The sequence below is a fragment of the Vombatus ursinus genome, unplaced genomic scaffold, assembly GCF_900497805.2.
Source record: "Vombatus ursinus unplaced genomic scaffold, bare-nosed wombat genome assembly UNPS02014822.1, whole genome shotgun sequence".
Taxonomy (NCBI): domain Eukaryota; kingdom Metazoa; phylum Chordata; class Mammalia; order Diprotodontia; family Vombatidae; genus Vombatus; species Vombatus ursinus.
In genome coordinates this window covers 14,165,503-14,184,423 of record NW_020954600.1, presented here as the reverse complement: position 1 = coordinate 14,184,423, position 18,921 = coordinate 14,165,503, and the positions used below count along the sequence as shown (strand labels likewise).

Below are 18,921 nucleotides of genomic sequence, written 5' to 3'. Positions count from 1 at the left end.
CTCCCCCTTCCTTTCTGTTGTCTCTGTTTCTTTCTCCATCTCTCCCTCCCTTTCCCCTTCCTCCCTCTGTCTCTCTGCCTCCATCTCTCTGTGTCTCTTAAAGCATATGTTTATAATCACAAGGGGCTTCCCTCTTTCAGATTTCAACTTTTTTCTTTAATTCAATTGAAGAACATTTACTAAGTGGCTATGCTAGACAAGGTGAGAGGTAGTGTGGCGTGATGGGTAGAGAGTGGGCCTCTCAATCAGGAACAGGTGAGTTCAAGTCCTATTATATGACTATGGACAGGTCACTTAACCTTTCAGTGCCCACAAACAACCCCCTTAACAGTCTAAGTTATGAGGGAATTGCTCCCCTGCATCAGTAAAGGGGTTTCCCACCTCGAGAATTCCCCACACTGAAAAAAATCTCAATTCTAGACTCTCTTCTCCCTCCCAATGAGCAAGGTACTGACCTTGAGGGTGTGGACTTAAGGATTGTGTATAGGCATAAGCCTCATCCTCTAGGTACGACAAAGGTAGCTTTTCCGCCATCTTCTTGCTTTTGGCCGACATTCGGTAAGCTTGTGATATTCTCCAATATCCTCCTGTTCCTTCACTTCTAGTTGTGCTTCCCATTTCCTTCTTCAGGGAGCTGTTCGAGGTGATGCCAAAGGGTTAGAGAGTCCTTTTCCATCCTCTCCCATGTAAGGCTTTCTGGGATAATGCCCTCCGAGTCACTGTGGAGTTCAGCTGAGGTGCCAACCCATCATCCATCATCCACTGTGCCTCTCCTTTCTACTTATCACCTTCTAGTGTGTATTATGGGCTTTCCCTCATGAGTCTTACTTTATTTTTAAAAATTAGTTCTTATTGATGTCTTCTGTTGTTTTCTTTTTTTTAACATCATGATTTCCCCATCATCCCATTCTCTCCTCCTTCCCCAAAGAACCATCCCATATAACAAAGAATATTTTTAAAACAAAAAAAGAGGTAAAAAATCAGCATACTTAATCAATACACTGAAAAAGTTTGAGAATAAATGCAATATACCACCCTTGTGGACCTCTCACTCTTCACAGGAGTGAGATGGGAATGTTGTCTTTTAAATCTCTTCTTTGGAACCAAGCTTGTTCTTTATAATCGTGTACCAAATTTTTGATTTTTTTGGGTTCTTTTAATTTGTATGATTATAGGCATTGTGCATATGTTTTCCTTGGCCCTTCTTACCCCATTCTGCATCAGTTCATGTCAATCTTCCTAGGCTTCTCTGTTCATCACACACGCCATTTCTCAAAGTGCATTAACATTCCATTCCATTCTCGTGCCACCATTTGTTTAGCCATTCCCCAGTTGATGCACATCTACAATTCTTTGCTACCACAGAAAGTGCTGCTATAACTATTTTGGTTCATGTGGGGATTTTGTTCTTATCAGTGGTTTTGTTAGTGCTGTAGTTTTTTTATGTACCTGACTCCTCTCCACTTCACATGTGAGGTAGTAGAAGGAGCATTAGATATGAAGTCAGAACGTACAGGTTCGGGTACTATGAAGGGGAAGGGGAGAGCAGTGATTTCCACAGGGGTAAAATGAGGGAGCTGTTCGAGGTGATGCCAAAGGTCTCTTCCTCATTGTCCTCAAAGATTTATAGATCTGGAGCTTTAAGTGACTTTAGAGGCTACCTAATCCAATCCCCCCCACTTTACGCAGATGAGGAAGCTGAGGCCCAGGGAGGTTTTCCCAAGGTCACACAGGGATACATCTAGAAGGGATGTCAGTTGATGATGTACCCCTTGACCTTACACAGAAGTCCACGGAAGTTAAGTGACTTGACCAAGGTCATATGAGGAGCATCAGAGGAGGGATTTGAACCCAAGCCCTCTGAATGCAGAGTCAGGGCTCCTTCTCCTGTACCATCTCCTTGAGCACAGTGACTGTGTCTTATCAAACTTTGCATTCCCCACGGCACCTTTGTACAATATCTTTCATGTAGTAGGTAAACGTTGAATGAATGCATGAATATATAATGTGCCGTATTTGCTATGCAGCGAAGTCTTCCATAAATGTTTCTTCATTGTCTCATCCTGGTCATGTTAATGCTTCAGCTCCTGTTGCCTACATGGCCTGATGGGGGCCACGCCTTGGCTGTAGTGAGGGATAGACAGAGTTGACCAATTAATTTTTTTGTGTGTGAAAACCCACTTATGGAAATCATCAGAATCATTAAGCAGTGGGTTTTTTTTACACAGCAAGGTAATATTCAGGCTTTTAGAATCACCTGAGAGAGCAGGGAAGAGACTGAGTCAGATTAAGTTTATATAAAATTCTACATTATAACACTATTTCCCTTCTAAATTGACCATTTCCCCTCAAAGAGCACTTATTCACCTCCTCACAGCCATCCTCTCTCTCACCACCTCACCTGTCCAGTCTGTTGCCAAATCTTGTTTCTCTCTCTAAAATGTCTCTAACACAAACCTCCTTCTTTCTGTGCCACCCTCCTTGAGGTGCCCATTGCCCTTTCCCTGGACTGTAGATGTAGCCTTTTCATTGGTCCCCCTGCCACTAGTCTCCTCCCTGTCCAATCCATCCTTCACAAAGTTGTCAAATTGTAATTCCTAAAGCATAGTTTTGACCATATGCTTGCCTATAGGTTGTGCCCAGGTACTCTTTAATGTGTCAAGATCTAGACGGTTCCCCGCAGTTGCCAGCACCTTCCTTCTTGGAAATTCATTTTAATTTACTTTGTTGATAGAGACAGCTAGGTAGGTCAGTGGATAGAGTCAGAAGACTTGAGTTCACACCAACTTCAGGCACTTACTAGCTGTGTGACCCTGGGCAAGTCACTTAACCTCTGTTTGCCTTATCGACTGGAGAAGGAAATGGCAAACTACTCCAGTATCCTTGCCAAGAAAATCCCATGGACAGTGTGGTCCATGAGGTCATGAAGAGTTGGACACAACCGAACAATACAACAATATATTTACTTATCTGTGTTCAAGGTACCCTATAATACAATGGAAGCCCTTTGAAGGGTCTTTCTCACCCCATTGTCTGGTACATAGTAGGCACTTGATAAATGCTTATTGAATGAATAAATGAATGAATTACCAGATATAAAACAGAGCATTTTTCTCATCTTTCTTGGCTCCTAAATTAATTTAAAACAAATGGTTTTGAAATTTTCTGAACTATCAATTTCTCTCCACGTTTAGAGTACTGGCCAAGATATTTTTTCAGGAAAAAAATCAGTAGGGAAAATCATTGCTGAGCTGATGACTTGCAAGAATTCTTACTAAATGATTAGCTGTGAAAGAGCTTTGTGAACTATAAGACATTATGAAAATGTAAAGGGATATTTTTATTATGAAAGGGTTTTTCACTTTAAATGGTTCAGTTTTCACTTTAAGCTGTCAAACTGTTTTTAAATAGTCAATGCTTGGCACATAGAACAGAGGGCTCTGTTGAGCAAAATTCAGGGCACACATGCTTTTTTTTTCACAACTGTTACAAAAAAGTGAGGTGTAACGGTACATGTCTGCATTGGTAACTCTAATTATCAGCAACTGTTTTCCTAGCGGTTTTTTTGGTTTGATCCCAGGAAAGTCATTTGGAGGCCTGAGATTGACTGGTTTTCATCAATGATGTCCATGTTTGGTGATCCAAGCTTTTTCCACTTCTCTACTCTAATGTAACCCATTAATCATTTCCTTAGTCTCACTAATTTTTTCCTAACATGCTATTTGAATCTGCATCTTGAATAATAGCTAACAATAATTTAAATAGCACCTACTATGTGCCAGGCACAGTGCTAAATGCTTTATAATTATTATCTCATTTGATCTTCACAACAACTCTGGGAGGTGGGTGCTATTATCACTTCCATTTTACAGTTGAGGAAACTGGAGCAAAGCAGTAGTAAAGTGACTTACACAGGGTCACATGGCTAATAAGTGTCTAAGGCTGGATTTGAGCTCGGGTCTTCCAGCCTCTAGGTCCTACTCTCTATCTGTTACAGCACCTACCTGCCCAATATTTTGGACAGTAAACAGTGGACACTCACTCTCCCAGCCTGATGCAGATCACATTCCAGGAATTCTGCTTTGAAGAATGTGGATAGAGGATTTCTTTTTTAAGATCTCTTTAACCATGTGAGTTTGTCTCTGGACTCATGAGGGGCAGTTTGCATTCTCTCTATCACCTCCATAAAAGTAGCTCTCTCTTCAAAATGGCAAGTGCTCAACACCCAACATGAATAGGCAGTTCCAGCAAAATCTTCTACTCCTTGAGCTCATTAGCTGACTGGCACAGGAGGGCTGATGGATTGTGCCTGTTATGTGTGTTTTTAGTCATGTTTTTAGTCATTTGCCGCTAACAAGGTTGTCACCTGAAGCTCCCCGTCTGCCTGCTCCAATCATCTCAGAAGTCTGCTACAAACATACCCCTCATCTGCTGTCATCACTCCCTGGTACCCACATGCCAGCTTTCCATTGTCTTCTGTTTGAGAAACCAGGTTCTCCTCCACCTCTGTGCTGTGGCTCCTTCTTCTTACTTTCTGTTTGCTCACCTCTTCTTTATATCAGGAATTTTGAACTTTTTGGCAGTCTGGTGAAGCCTATGGATCTCTGTTCAGAATGAAGTTTTTAAATCTATAAAATAAAATACATAGAATTATAAAAGAAAACAGTTATATTAATTTTTCCCATCCAAGTTCATAGACACCTTAAAATTTATCCATGGATTCTTTAGGGCACCCCTATACTTTTCACTAGGTGGTATAGTGGACACAGTGTCAGACCTGGAGTCAGGAAGAACTGAGTTCAAATCCTTTCTCAGACACTTCTAGCTGTGTGATCCTAGGCAGGTCACTCAAACTTTCTGTCCCCTTCTGTAAAATAAAGATAATAAAAGCACCTAAATCCCAGGGTTGTTGTAAGGATAAAATGAGATAATACTTGTAAAGTACTTTGCAAATCTTAAAGCATTATATAAATGCTAGCTGCTATTATTATCGTCTCCCTTTGCCTGTTCTCATATTATCTGAATTCTGAGTAGAGAAAAGGAGCTAGAGGCCATCTTTTACCCTCTATGCTCTTTGAGAGGTGACTGTGGCAGAGTTTGTAATGAGTAGGGCTAACAGAGACTTCCCATTAGCCCTCTCAGCATGAGGATATGTTCTGGGCTTGTTGCTCCCAGGCAGGATTCCTCCATCTGTCATCATGTGAGAGAAAGCATCCAAGAGGAAAAGGTGGGGGGGAGGGGGAACCCTCAGTGCCCTGGTTAGATGTTTTAGCTACCAGAATCTACTATGCAAATGTATTCCTGTTGGTTTAATAGATGTTTATTGATTGACTGAGTGGGTTTCCCACCCTAGGGAAAGGGAGGAGTAGATTGCATGGTATGGTGTGGTGAAAAAAGTACTGGAATTAGGGTCAGGAGGGACTTGGATTCAAATTTAGCCTCTTATCAGCTGTATAATGAGGGAGAGGCCGATTGAACACCTCCAAATCTTGTTTTTCCTCATTTGTCACATGGCAAATAATACTTGTGGTACTTTTGTGAGAATTAAAGATTGCTGGGACCCTGGAAAGGGGACGTCTCATCAGACCTGGGTTTGAACCTAGGCTGTGCCACACACTACCAGTGTGACCTTGGGCAAGTAACCAAACCTCTTTGAGCCTCAGTTTCCTTCTTTGTAAAATGAGGATCATAATAGCACTGCCTCACCAGGTGATTGTGAGGATCAGATGAGGTGAAGTGTAAGTCAGGTGATTTGCAAACCAGAGAGCATTGTATAAATGGATACACCTGGCACTAGACCAGGCACACGGGAGGTGTTTCATACACACTCGTTGATTGATTGATGATTCTAGGATGAGATGTTCTCAGGCCCCTTCCAGCTATTTGCCTTGTAGAAATGCCCCAATCATGGGTTTCTCCTTCCTAGATGTTAATTTTAGGCTCTCTGGGGTTTTCTGACATCCAAGACCCTGAATCCCCTTTGCTCCACCTGCTCCCTCTCACAGCCAGTAAGAGAGAGCTGGGCCTCCACATTGGATAACATTCCCGATTTGCTTTTTCCTGGGGAAACAAAGGCTTGCAAGATGATTTGGTTTTTTTTTTTTCTAAAGCTGAGACATTTCATTAACCAGGCAGTAGAAGGAGCTGCATTGAAAAAGGTTAATCTTTGGTTTCATGGAGAGATATATTTTAGAAAAAATCATAACTAGAGACAACATGGTCCTGTGTCTGTGCTGCCTTCTCTCCCTTGGCCTGTGATCCTGACTCATTCTAAAGCTCAGAGTACAGGAGGTTTATGATTCGGGGCCTGAGCTGATCTGCCTGGTTCATTGAATGGTCCTATTTTAATCACTGAAAACACACTGCTGAAACCATTCTGCACTCACTGCTGAGATTTACAAGGTCGTCTGCCCTTGGAAGGAGTTTGGACACCTCTGCTCTTCCAGGTTACTCTCAATAACATTTCCCTGATCTTCTGGGTAGCAGAGAGCCTCCCTCCCCTATCTGGCTCCTGGGGTGGGGTTAGCTTCTTAGCTACAGGCATGGTTCGGGTAGAAAGGATGGTATCACATAAAATGAATTTTGATAGAGGTTATCAGAAATGGGCAGCTGGTGACCGGTCATCACAGACAACTGGACAGAGAAGCTACAACATAAGCAGCCTCTTGTGAGTACATCTTGGAAAAAATGTAGCTGGGGAGATTTGTTTTTATGGTCCTAGGATCGTCATGCCTAAGGTAATTTGGTTTCAGATGCATTCAGATAGAGCAGAGGAGAGCTGTAACCATCTATCAATTTTATCCATGTGTAGACTTTGCAGAACTTCCTAATAATCACTCGAAAGATTAACTATCTATCTAGGAAAAACCGATTAACTATAAAACATTTAACTATTAAACCTATTATCTATTAACTACCTACCTAAGAAAAACCAAGTAGGTGAAGAATGAGTATTGTCCAAAGTCCAGGGGTGGGGAACCTGCGGCCTCGAGGACACATGTGGCCCTCTGGGTCCTCAAGTGCAGCCCTCAGTCAAAGGGGTCTAGAGGATCCAGAGGGCCACATGTGGCCTCGAGGCCACAGGTTCCCCACCTCTGGTCCAGACTATGCTATACAGTTGGACAGCCCATAGAACCAATCCATCTGTACGTATATCTTGAGCAAGCTACAGAAGGATAATAAACTGGACCTAGAATTAGATAGGAAGAGAAAGTAGTCTGAATTACATCCCGTGAACTGCACAGTGTTTTTAATAACCCAAAACTTGTCCCTGAAACAAAGGTTCATTTTTTCATTTTACTTTAAATTATATTAAACCTTTTCCAATTAACCAAAAAGATCATTCTTCTTCCCTTCCATCTTCCCACTACCATTAGGAAAAAGGAAAACAAAGGCTATATAACAAACAGGCTCAATCAATCAAAACAAATACTCACATTGGCCATGTCCAAAAAATACTGATCTCATTCTGAGTAAAAGTCTATCTTTTTAATGCTAGTATTCTTCCATTGATGCTACATGACTGAAGCATGCTTCATAGTGTTGTGTCTGAAGAATTAGAGTTTCAGGGCCACCGACAGGGTGATGGAGAGACCCATGGTAATCAGGAGCAGACTGCAATATTTTCTCAACAGAGAATTGAATGGGAAAAGTGGCAAAAAAAAAGATATCTGATAAATGTACAAGTAGGAAAAGGAGTGTGACATTACTGTAACAAGGCTGAGGGGTACATAATGGATGATACTAATGGTGTGCACCATTAGTGCTCACCAGATGTCAGTAGGTCCAAGGGAAGGCCCCCTCCTTCCTCAGCATGTCAGTTCTATCTCTCTGCATAGGATAAGGTGTGGATGGACTTGAATGGGTAACGTTGGGGAAGGTGTCCACAAAGGTGTCATGGTACCAGAATAAAGAAGACTGATTGGATCCTAGATCTAGAGAAGAAAAAGACTTTAGAGGCCATCTTGCCCAACTTCCTTATTCTACAGATGGGGAAACTGAGACCCAGAGAAGTGAAGGGACTTGCCCAGAATAGAGTCAAGATTTGAACCTTGTCCTCTGACCCCAGCTCTAGCATTTATCCTAGATATAAACCTAAGAGGGACATCAGGGGCTCTCTCCTTCACCTTTCCACACCGCCATATTATAGTTGAGTTAGTTAATCAAGAAGCATTTTTTTTAAACAATAACTATATGTCAGAGAGTGTACTAAACTCTAGGTATATAAAGAAAGGCAAAACTAAGACCCAGGGAATTTAAGTGATTTGCCCATGCTCATATTGAGTAAGCCTTAGAGGAAGATCTGAACTCATGTCCTCAGACTTGAAGGTCAGTTTTCTTTCTCTTGTACCATTCCTTGAATTGCTCATGCCAGGTTTTCGTCTTTTGTCAAACAACACATTGCCGGGAGGCGATCTCTCTTTCTGCTTCCCATTCCTTCTCCTGCCTTTTATTTCCTGCCAAGCAAAACCACTATTGTTATACAAGTAGAAATGCCTGAATGGAAGCGGCTATTTTAATACCATCTTTGTCACTATTGCCTCTATTAGCTCTAGTTATGATAACTTGTGGAATCATAGGAGACTGGCAATGCTGGGTAATGGAAGTGACAGTAATTTGTATTTCTATAGGTTTACATGGGTGACACAGTAGATGGAGCTCTGAGTCTGGAGTCATGGAGACCTGAGTCCAAATCTGGCCTTAGGTACTTACTAGCTGTATGACCCTGGGCAAGTCACTTGCCCCTGTTTACCTCAGTTTTTTCATCTGTAAAATGAACTAGAGAAGGAAATGGCAAACAGCTCCAATATCTTTGCCAAGAAAACCCCAAAAGGGGTCATGAAGGGTCAGGCACAACTGAAAAGCAACTAAACAACATGGGTTTACACAGTGAATCTGGCTATTCTGGCCCCCTGGGCTTTGTTAGAGTCAGGGAGGTGGGCATCAGTGGCACATATTTTGAAATGTTTAACAGATGGTAGTTAGGTATGTCAGCTGGAAAGTCTTTTGGCATATTAATGACATCTCACCAAGTCTCTCTGATGACAAATGAATTTAAAAATACTCTGAAATGTTTGGGTTTATATGGAAGAAGGCTGACAAGTTGATGGGGGGTAAAACCACAGGCTTTGGTGAGTTCTTGTATTAGCTCTGTTACTAACTCCCTGGGTAATCTGTGAGTTATTTCATCTCTCTGGGACTCATGTTTGTCCAATTAAATGAAGGCGTTGGATTAGAAATCTTTAAATCTCTTTCAGGGATTTTTCCTCTAAATCATATTATATTATAATATTATATATATATGTTATTATACATATTATATATTTATGTTATGTTATATATCTATCATATTTTCTCTACATATATACTATACTATATACATATATACAATATATAGTATATATTATATGTACTATATTATATATAGTATATATTATAGGATTCTATGATTTTAAAATTTGAAAAGACAGAATAAAAATTAAACTAAGTTGTTTCCGACTTCACTGGAAATGCCAAGATAGAGAAACGGAATTTTGAGTCAGAAATAAGAATGCCACAAGCCGTGTACCCCTCCGTGTGGGGACGAGGGGAGGGGAATTTGATTTACGGTTGACAGCCTTGTACATGAGGCCTGGAGAGGAGCGTGGAAAGGACACTAGACTTATAGTTAGGATGAACTGTATTCCCATCCCACCCTAGGCTAGTCATGGGACCCTAGGCTCTTCACTTATCCACCTTGTGCCTCCTTTTTGTGCAGAATGAAGGGATTGGACTTGATTGCTTCTAAGAATCCTTCAAGCTACGAGTCTATGACTCCAGGTGATTCTAGGCAAGTTACTTAACATCTCTGTGCCTCGGTTTCCTCATCTGTAAAATGAGGGGGTTGGACTTAATGACCCCTAAGGGTTTTTTCTAGTGGATTCTATGCTTATGTATATATGCTTGTGAACTCCACTAAACTATTACTCTTATACTTTTGTATTACCAGCTGTTTCATGGGCTATAGATGACCCTGGCTTCTCTAAGGCTTTGTCAGTGGGGGGCAAGCTCTGGCTGGCCCTGATGACCTGAAAAGACTAAATGTGCTCCCAGTGATTAATTCTGTGTCAATCATCAGAGGGCCAGCCTAGCTGAGTGTAGTGCTGTTGGCTCTAGGAGGAAAGACAAATGGCTCTTTTGGCATTGAAAGCCATCCACAATCTGACTCACACTTTGCTTGCTGGTCTTATTTTCATATTAGCTCCCTTCGAACACTCTGTTCCAGCCACACTGGCCCACTTAAACTATTCTGAGATATCAAATTGATTAGGGACGTATCAAAATGTTGCCTTGCTGTAGTGATGGCTCAGTTGAGAGTATGTGACTTTAATTTGTAGTAGACCCAAAGCCTCTATTAACGCTAGTAATGGGAACTTGTGGAATCATAAGAGACTGGCAAGTGCTGTGGAAAGGAAGTGACAATAATTCGTATTTCTATAGATTTACATGGGTGACATGTGATTTTCTTTAGCTCTATTCTGTTTGTGGTTGTTCAGTCATGTCTAACTCTTCATGACCCTGCTTGGGGTTTTCTTGGCAGAGATACTGGGAATGGTTTGCCATTTCCTTCTCCAGATCATTTTACAGATGAAGAAACTGAGGCAAACAGAGTTAAATGACTTGCCCACCCAGGTAGCAAGTGTCTGAGGCTGGATTTGAACCCAGAAAGATGAGTCTTCCTGACTCCAGGCTCTGCACTCTATCCACTGTACCACCTAGCTGCCCCTCAGCTGTATTCAGTAGCATGTGAAAAGGAGCAAAGTTTGTTGATGACAGACATAATCTAAGGGTGGAGTTGGGCAAAACATGATCCATGGCTGGATGAGGGGACAAGAAATTTAAGTATAATAGAACTGATTCACCAAGAAATGGAGGGAGGGGTACAGGAGTCAAGATTCAAACCCAGATCCTTAAGTCTGAAGCTTTGATACTCTGCTATGATGTTTCCTGTTAAAGTACTCATGCAATTATATACTAGGTGCTGGCAAGAAGGTCAAATCCAGAGTGGTTCAGGATATTTGACATAATACAGAAAAAGTTTACATGTGTGTACATATATGTATGTGTGTATGTATATGATATATACATATATGTATGTGTGTATGTGTGTATGTATATGTGTGCATGTTTCTCTATTTGCTAATGATCATACTTGCCAGCTGCTATCATATATACGTATTACTATACTATATACTATATTACTAGTTTGCTGATTACTAGTTTACTTATTACTAGCTTACTAATTACGAGTGTTACTAATACTATATCACTAGTACTATATATAACTATATAAACACCAGCAACTATTGTTATTACACATTATTATTATCTTATTCATACTCATATTGCATGATAACCTCAGACAGATGTTGGAAAGGTATAAATAGGGCAGGAAAATGAAACTACAACTCTGTCTGCATTAGGCAAAAATAGTGCCACATTTCAAAAGCCCTGCAGTGCAGCATTGCGTCCTGGCAACGTTACATGTCTCCAAATGATGGCACACCAAAATAGCAGAAAAATGAAATCATTGGTGACCCAAAGGGCAATGGAAAGGGCCTAGTGGGTTTGTGCCGGCTCTGACGTGTTACCCACAATGAGTTGCACGTGAAAAGTGGCATAAAAGACATCTTTGAGGGAATCTATTACTTTAAAAGGATGTTAGCTGGTCCTGCAGCCAGAGTAAGAGTGCCTGATTGGTGCAGTGATATTCTTGAAATAGTAAAGGAATAAAAGGATGGCCTCCTGCACATCAGGTGGGGAATATTTATGGAAAGACAAGGGCAGGACTCAAAGACTGAGAAGGGATGGAGGGTTTGTCATCTCTAGCAATAGAGCAGGTATTCACATGAGATGAGACAATGTATCCTTTAAAGTATCGATGGATTGAAGACTAAGGTCCCTGTGGGACTTGTATTACTTCTGGCCAACATTTTCAGATCTTCCTTTCTTGGCAGAATGGGGGTGGGAGGACTGTCTGTGCCATTAAAACAGCAATTAAGCTAAAAAAAAGCATCACTTCAAGGTTATAACATTTTGGAGATTAAATGTATTTATATCATAAGGGTGAAGCAGTAAAGCTAAGAGACAAAGTATATGCAGAATTCCTGAAAAGACTTTGAAATATTGAAAGCTTCTATCTTGGGAAATAGCTCACCAGTCATTTGGCTAAAGCAGCAAGACTGACTAGCACATGGGAAGACGTGTCTCGGGTGTCACTGCTCAGGGTGTGGCCTCAGGGAAGCAGGAAGGTCCTCTTGCTCCAGCTTTCTCTTTCTTTTGTGACAGATTTTGAGGACGTTATCACTAACCCAGTTCCTGGAAAGCAGTTTATACTTTGGAACAAGAGCTCATTAAAAAAAAAAAAGACTTCCTATCACTTGGCTTTTCTACAAAGAGGTTCCAAAGCATTAGCTTGGCCATAGCACTTTCTGGTCTCTCATATTTAATCATCCTTTTATGAGCTCTTCGTATTCCATTCAGCCAGTTCATAGCAGCCAAGGCATTGCTCAGAAAGAAGATAGGCAGGGGCTTTCTCCCGTGGATAATGGAAAAGGTATCATCCTCATCTGGGATCTTTCCTCACTTGGGAAGCATCTGATGGATGCAACCATCTGTCAAGGGCTGCTAAGTATCAGCTATATGTGGCATCCAGAGTTTGTTTCATGTTCCTTATCCAAATGTTGTAATCAAACTGCATTATAAGCTTCTGATAATATACTTGAACTTGACTCACTGTCTAGCATAGCCCAGTGCCCAGCCTAGGAAGACAGTGTTCTGTTTGATTATGCTATTGAGTATTTCATTTCTAGAGGATTTTGATGTCTATAGGAGACTAACTTAGTTTGATTTGGCACACCTTGAAAGGTAATGGGTTCTCTATCTTTAGAGGTCTTCAAGGAAAGACTGATGGACCCTCCCTCCCTCCCTTCTTCCTTCTCTCCTTTCTTTCCTTCTTTCCCTTTCTTCCCTCTCTTCCTCCCTTCCTTCTCTCCCTTCCTTCTTTCTTTCCCTTTCTTCCCTCTCTTCCTCCCTTCCTTCTCTCCCTTCCTTCTCTCCCTTTCTTCCTTCTATTCCTTCCTTCTTTCCTTCCTTCCTTTTCTCATTTCCTCTCTCCCTTCTTTCTGTTCTTCCTCCCTTCCTCTCTTCAACATTATAGCGCACTTACTCTGTGGGCACTGAGCCTGATGCTCAGCATACAAAGTCAACAATGATGCTATCTGGTACAGTAGAGAACATACTGTATTTGGGGTTCAGGGGCCTGCCTTCAAATCCAACCTCCACTACTTAAAACTTATGTGAAGTTAGTGATGTCACCTCAGCTCTCTGAGCCTCAGTTTCCTTATGGTAAAATAAGGAATTGGATGAGATGACCTCTAAGACCTTTTCCAGCTCTAACTCTAGGAACCTATAGAATAGTCCCTGTCCTCAAGAACCTTATATTCTATTATAGAAGGGCTCCTTTGAGTATAGATTGGCCTAGATTCCACTGAGATCTCTTTCAACTCTGAAATTCTGTGAATAAATCTTTTATTGACAGATATCCTAATGTATTTTTATGAGGGGAGGAGAGTTCTTATGTTTCTAGAGTGTCTTACATTTGTAAAGTACTTTAAGTAAATTCAGTATTCATAATAATCCCATGAGGTAGGTTGTGGAAGTATTCTTAGTTCCATTTTACAGATAAAGAAACCAAGGCTCAGAGAAGTTCCCCAAGGCTACACAGCTAATAAATATCAGCATTAGCTCTATAGCCTGAGAGCCACTGACTCCTAGAAATGTGCTCCTTCAACTACCCCAGTGCTACCTTTTGAATCCTAGTTCAGTAGTGAAAAGGCCACTGTATTTGGAAGTCAGAGGACCTGGGTTCACATCCTGGGTTCATGCTCATTCATAACATGTATGATATTGGTTACATCACTTAATCTCTCTGGGCCGCCTTTTCCCCAATGAGAAAGTTGGACCAGATGATGTTTGAGTTCCTTTTCAGTGCTGAAGGAGTGATGCTATCGGGGCAACTAGGTGGCGCAGTGGATAGAGCATCGGCTCTGAAGTCAGAAGGACCTGAATTCAAATCCAGCCTCAGACCAAACACTTGACACTTAATAGCTGTGTGACCCTGGGCAAGTCACTTAACCCCAATTGCCAAAAAAAAAATGAAAGAAAGAAAGAAAAGGAGTGATGCTGTCAATAATTCCAAATGTCTCTCCTTTCTCCTGGCCCTCATTCCTTCTTGACCTCCAGTCAAGTTACTTTCTGTCATGCAAGGATGGACATTTCTCTTCTCCAGGAAGCAGTTATGAAGTTAGACAAAACCTCCCAAGTTGCCCCAAAGTTGACACCAACTTCCTCTGTCGTTGGACGGTAGCAGGCAAGTTATTTTGTTAGCATAGAAATCCTTGCTTATTAAGCTGAAATGGATTCATTGAGCCTACTTGCTCTTCTCAACCCTCTCCCTCCAAGTAGGATGTTGAGGGAAACTGCCCTTTTTCTCTTTAATATTTGCTAATGCTCATACTCACCAGCTGCTCTGTCAACATACCACACACATTTACAGATGACACAGCTGTGATTGCTGGTGAATTTTCAAGAATATTTTTTGTGCTTTATCTGATAAATGGGATGTGGACATCTTATTCCTCTCTCTCTCTCTCTCTCTCTCTCTCTCAGCAGACACTGGTTTGGGATCCACTTGGTGGGTTCATTCTCCCACCCCTGCTGGTGTAACCACAGTGCACAGCCTGTGTGAGAAAGCCTGTTTAAAAGCAGGTGTCATAAGGATTTAGAAAAACAGGGAGAGGTTCGTCTGAACTGATGCAGAGTGAAAGTGGCTAAGCCAAAAGGATGATATAGACAATGTGCTTTGGGGCACAAAAGAGGTTAAGTGACTTGTCCAAGGCCACATATTCAACTCATATTAGAGACCGACCAGACCTCAACCTAGCTCTTCCTACCTCCCCAACTGTCCTAGTTCATTGCCCAGCTGTCTATATCCAAGATGGGTTTTTCATACAACTGTATGTTATATGTGAGACAGTAAGGTTTCTTCATCGACTCATTTTTCATCTGTGGACTGTTACATCAAGCTCTTTTGAATGACTTCACATCTCATTTAGGGTGTTCTTCAGTATTCTGGAATTTTAATGCCATCCATACAGTGTCATCCACAATGGGTACATTTGGAGACCTTCTCCATTGGTAGGAAATCCCTCTTCCATTTGGTCTCTACTCTGAATATTCTCTATGAACATGGAATACACTTGTTGAGCACATGCCTCTTTGTGTCATGGCTCACTTAATGCTGATAATCAAAATCATAGAAATAAGTACTGGTCCTGTGATTTCCCTGGGACCTAGGGAAGTCCCAGGTGAGGAAATTCCCTCTACCAATGCAGGTTGGCACTTTCTTTGCAACTTATAGTCATAGAGAGTTATCGAGAGCACTGAAAAGGTAAAAGACTGTTACATGTCGGACGTAAAACCTGAACCCAAGTCTTTCTGGATGTGAGGCTTCACCAGTGATGTCAAACTCAATTAGAGATAGGGTCACATGTTGACTTAAAAAGCCATTAACATCATATGGAAATGTACTTTTATTTATTTTGTTAAATATTTCCCAATTATGTTTTAATCTATATCCAGCCACTTCCAGGAGTTTTGTGGTCATGTGGACATTTCTGCACTATGTAACACATCTTTCATAATCATGGTATACTTAGAAATTATCTTTGTGGTAGAATCTTATCATGGAATCTTCTATGATCTTAACAATATACAGGAGGGCCACCTTGTTGGAAGAGGAACTTTGAAGATGAATTTTATGCTGCCAACTTAAATGATGAAAAACCTCCAACAATGATAAATACAGCAAGATCTTCTGTCCTCTGCATCTTTCATCCAATTGTGTGCCCATGAAATGTAGCCTGCTGTGGACTATCCTTTATGAAAGCTGGCCCCTTCCCTTCTTACAGTCTCATCACACCTTTTACACAGATATCATTCTTATAAAGAATTTTGTGGAGATGAGAAAGTAATCCTATCAGTGTGTAGTTATAGCTGTTCTTTTAATTGCTTCTTTTTTGTTGGTAATATCATTTGTGTTGTTTCTCTTACACATTGTATAACTTTCAGGTACCTTGACAACTATTCTTTCAACAGCATCACCACTTCCAATGTAGATTTCCTCCACTGGTCTGGCCCAGTTTTTCTTCCTTTTTGGTTCCATTTACACTTTTTATTTGACAAACTGGGGCATGAGATTTTAAAGTCCAAACATGATGGTTTTGTTGTCATTGATAAGGAATATATGATATTAGAGAATGCTATTAAATATTTTCAATTTTTATTGTTCTCTTTCCAGTTTCATCTTTAAATGCACTTGGGATGCTATACTTAATTAGTTCTCATCTTAAGCATTTTGCAAATTCATTTTCCCCTCCTATACTTCTTGCTATTTATGAGGTATTACTGTTATTATCATTACTGTTGATAATTGTCCACCATCCTCTTCCATGAGGTTTTGAAAATTAGTTTATATTATAAACTCATAGTGCTGTATGTGGCTGCCATGAGCCTTCTGTTGGCAAGAAGATCAATAGTGTGTGTGCTGGATGAGGTGGTTGCCAGGCCCTTATGGCCTTTCCATCATGGCGATAGCTTTAGATTGGTTAGACTTCTATGTGAAGTGATGATGAGCCAATTTAATATCTTCATCTATTGCCCAATTTTCAGCATTGATAGCTTGCTTGGGTAAGACAGGTTGGAGCTATTTAAATTGTGGACAGCATTTTCCCAACTTTATCCTTTCTTCTAATTTGGTTTTAATTTTTATCTTTTCTTTAACAAGCTGAGGGCCTGACTGAACCTCAGATAGCCAATTCAGAAATTGTTTCCAGCTCCATTGTCTATCTGTTAAGATAAAGTCAGTTTACTTGTTTGTGATTTGGGGCCCTCGTCTTATTTTCCAGCTCTCTCTTTGAGGACTTTAGTCTCACCATGTAGTCTATAATCTAAGGACACTTGCCTTTTTTGCTGTTCCTCACTCCTGACACTCCATCTCCTGACTCTGGCTATTTTTTCTGCCTGTTTCTCATGCCTGGAATTCTCTCCCTCCTCATCTCCATTTCCTGGCTTCCTTCACATCCCAGCTAAAATCCCACTTTCCACAAGCTGCCTTTCCTTAATTCTAGTGCCTTCCCTCTGTTGATTGTCACCAATTTATCCCATATGTATCTTGTTTGTACATAGTTGTTTGTATATTGCCTTCTCTATTAGACTGTGAGTTGCCCAAGAGCAGGTGACATCTTCTATCTTTCTTGATAACCCTTAGTACTTAGCCCAATAACTGGCACATACACTTACAATCTGTGTGACCCTGGGCAGGACCCTTGAATTCCCTCATCTGTAAAATGAGCTGGAGAAGGAAATGGCAAGTCACTCTGGTATCTTTGCCAAGAAAATTCCTAATGGGGTCACAAAAAGTTGGACACAACTGAAATGACTGAACAACAACAAAAAGGAATTTTGTCATGCCTTAAGTTTCCGGTTACATCACTAGTGTTTGTGACTTAATGGTACTAATTCCCTTCTTAGTACTTTGTTTATTTCATGTAGCAGGTGCTTAATAAATGCTTATTGATTAACTCTAAATGAAATATTGTCTTGAAATATCTGCATAGTCCTTTGACCTCTTTTGCTTCTTAACTCTAAGCCGTATTTCCCAAAATGTATTTAGTTGAGCTCCCATATGTCTACTTCTTCACTGAAATCACCAAGCATCAAAATCTGGTTTTTGCTCAAAAGATCTTGTTGAGTTTTTGGTGGAGTTTCTCTACCTTCTCATCTTCTACAAGATAGGATGATATGTAAACTGCAGCTTCAGGATGCTCTTTTGACATATGCTAACCATGAGTGTTGCCCAGTGAGATGACCAAGGTTTCCATCACACTCTTCTTTTCCCTTTTATGTCCATGAGGAAAAAGAAATCTGACAATTCCTTGACTTGGCTCCTCAAGGAGAAGCTGTGAGCCATTGTTCTATCAATAGCAAGGATGCCAATATTGATTTGATTTGGTTTCTCCAGTTCCTCCCTCTTGACTCATTGTATGTTCAACTAAAAGCTCACATTTAGAGCACCAATAACAATAATAGCTATCATTTGTCTAACATTTTAGGATTTGCAAAGTGCTTTACAAATACTACCTCATTTGATTCTAACAATATCTCTGGGTGGTAGATGGTGTTATTATCTCCATTTTATCTTAGGAAACTGAGGCAGAGATTAAGTGGTTTGCCCAGAGTCACACAATTAGTAAATATCTGAGACTGGATTTGAACTCAGTTTGTCTACTCCAGGGCTAGTGCTCTATACAATGTGCCACCTAGCTGTCTTACTGTTACTTTAAAATGATTAAAATTATGTTTACCAATGATCTGACACCACTGTGATCCTTAGCACTCTTTCCCCCCCTTTTCTACTATCAATACTGTGGCATCAAAAGGGCATGACAAAGAATTGAAGATCATTAAAAAATATTTTTCTTCATTTTGTGGGCTGCCATGGCCAAAGTACTGTTCATCAATTCATCAATCGACAAGCATTGATTAAGCACCAGGCATTGGAGATACAAAGACAAAGGTGGAAATGGTCCCTGCCCTCAATGTGCTCACAGTTTAGCTGGGGGACAAAACATGTCCATATATCAGTATGTGAAAAAAATAGAAAATCTCTGTGAAGTGATTTATGGGGGAACACATTAGTAGCTGTGAAAAGTCAGAAAAGACCTCGTGTAAAAGGTGCCCTTGGAGGAAATGAGGGATTCTCGGAGATGGGGGGTCACTCCAGGTGGGAGTGCAAAGGCACTAAGAGGTAGACTAATCTTG

The 18,921-nt window shown here is 40.8% G+C and overlaps 1 protein-coding gene across 1 annotated transcript in view; it reads left to right on the top strand.

Annotated features, from left to right (window-relative positions):
* Window positions 1–221: 221 nt before the first annotated feature.
* KIAA1549L (KIAA1549 like) overlaps window positions 222–18,921 on the top strand; it is a 178,549-nt gene continuing 159,849 nt past the window's right edge. Inside the window, exon 1 of the mRNA XM_027837754.1 lies at window positions 222–255. Coding sequence (XP_027693555.1) covers window positions 222–255 — 34 coding nt within the window. The remainder of the gene's footprint in view (window positions 256–18,921) is intronic.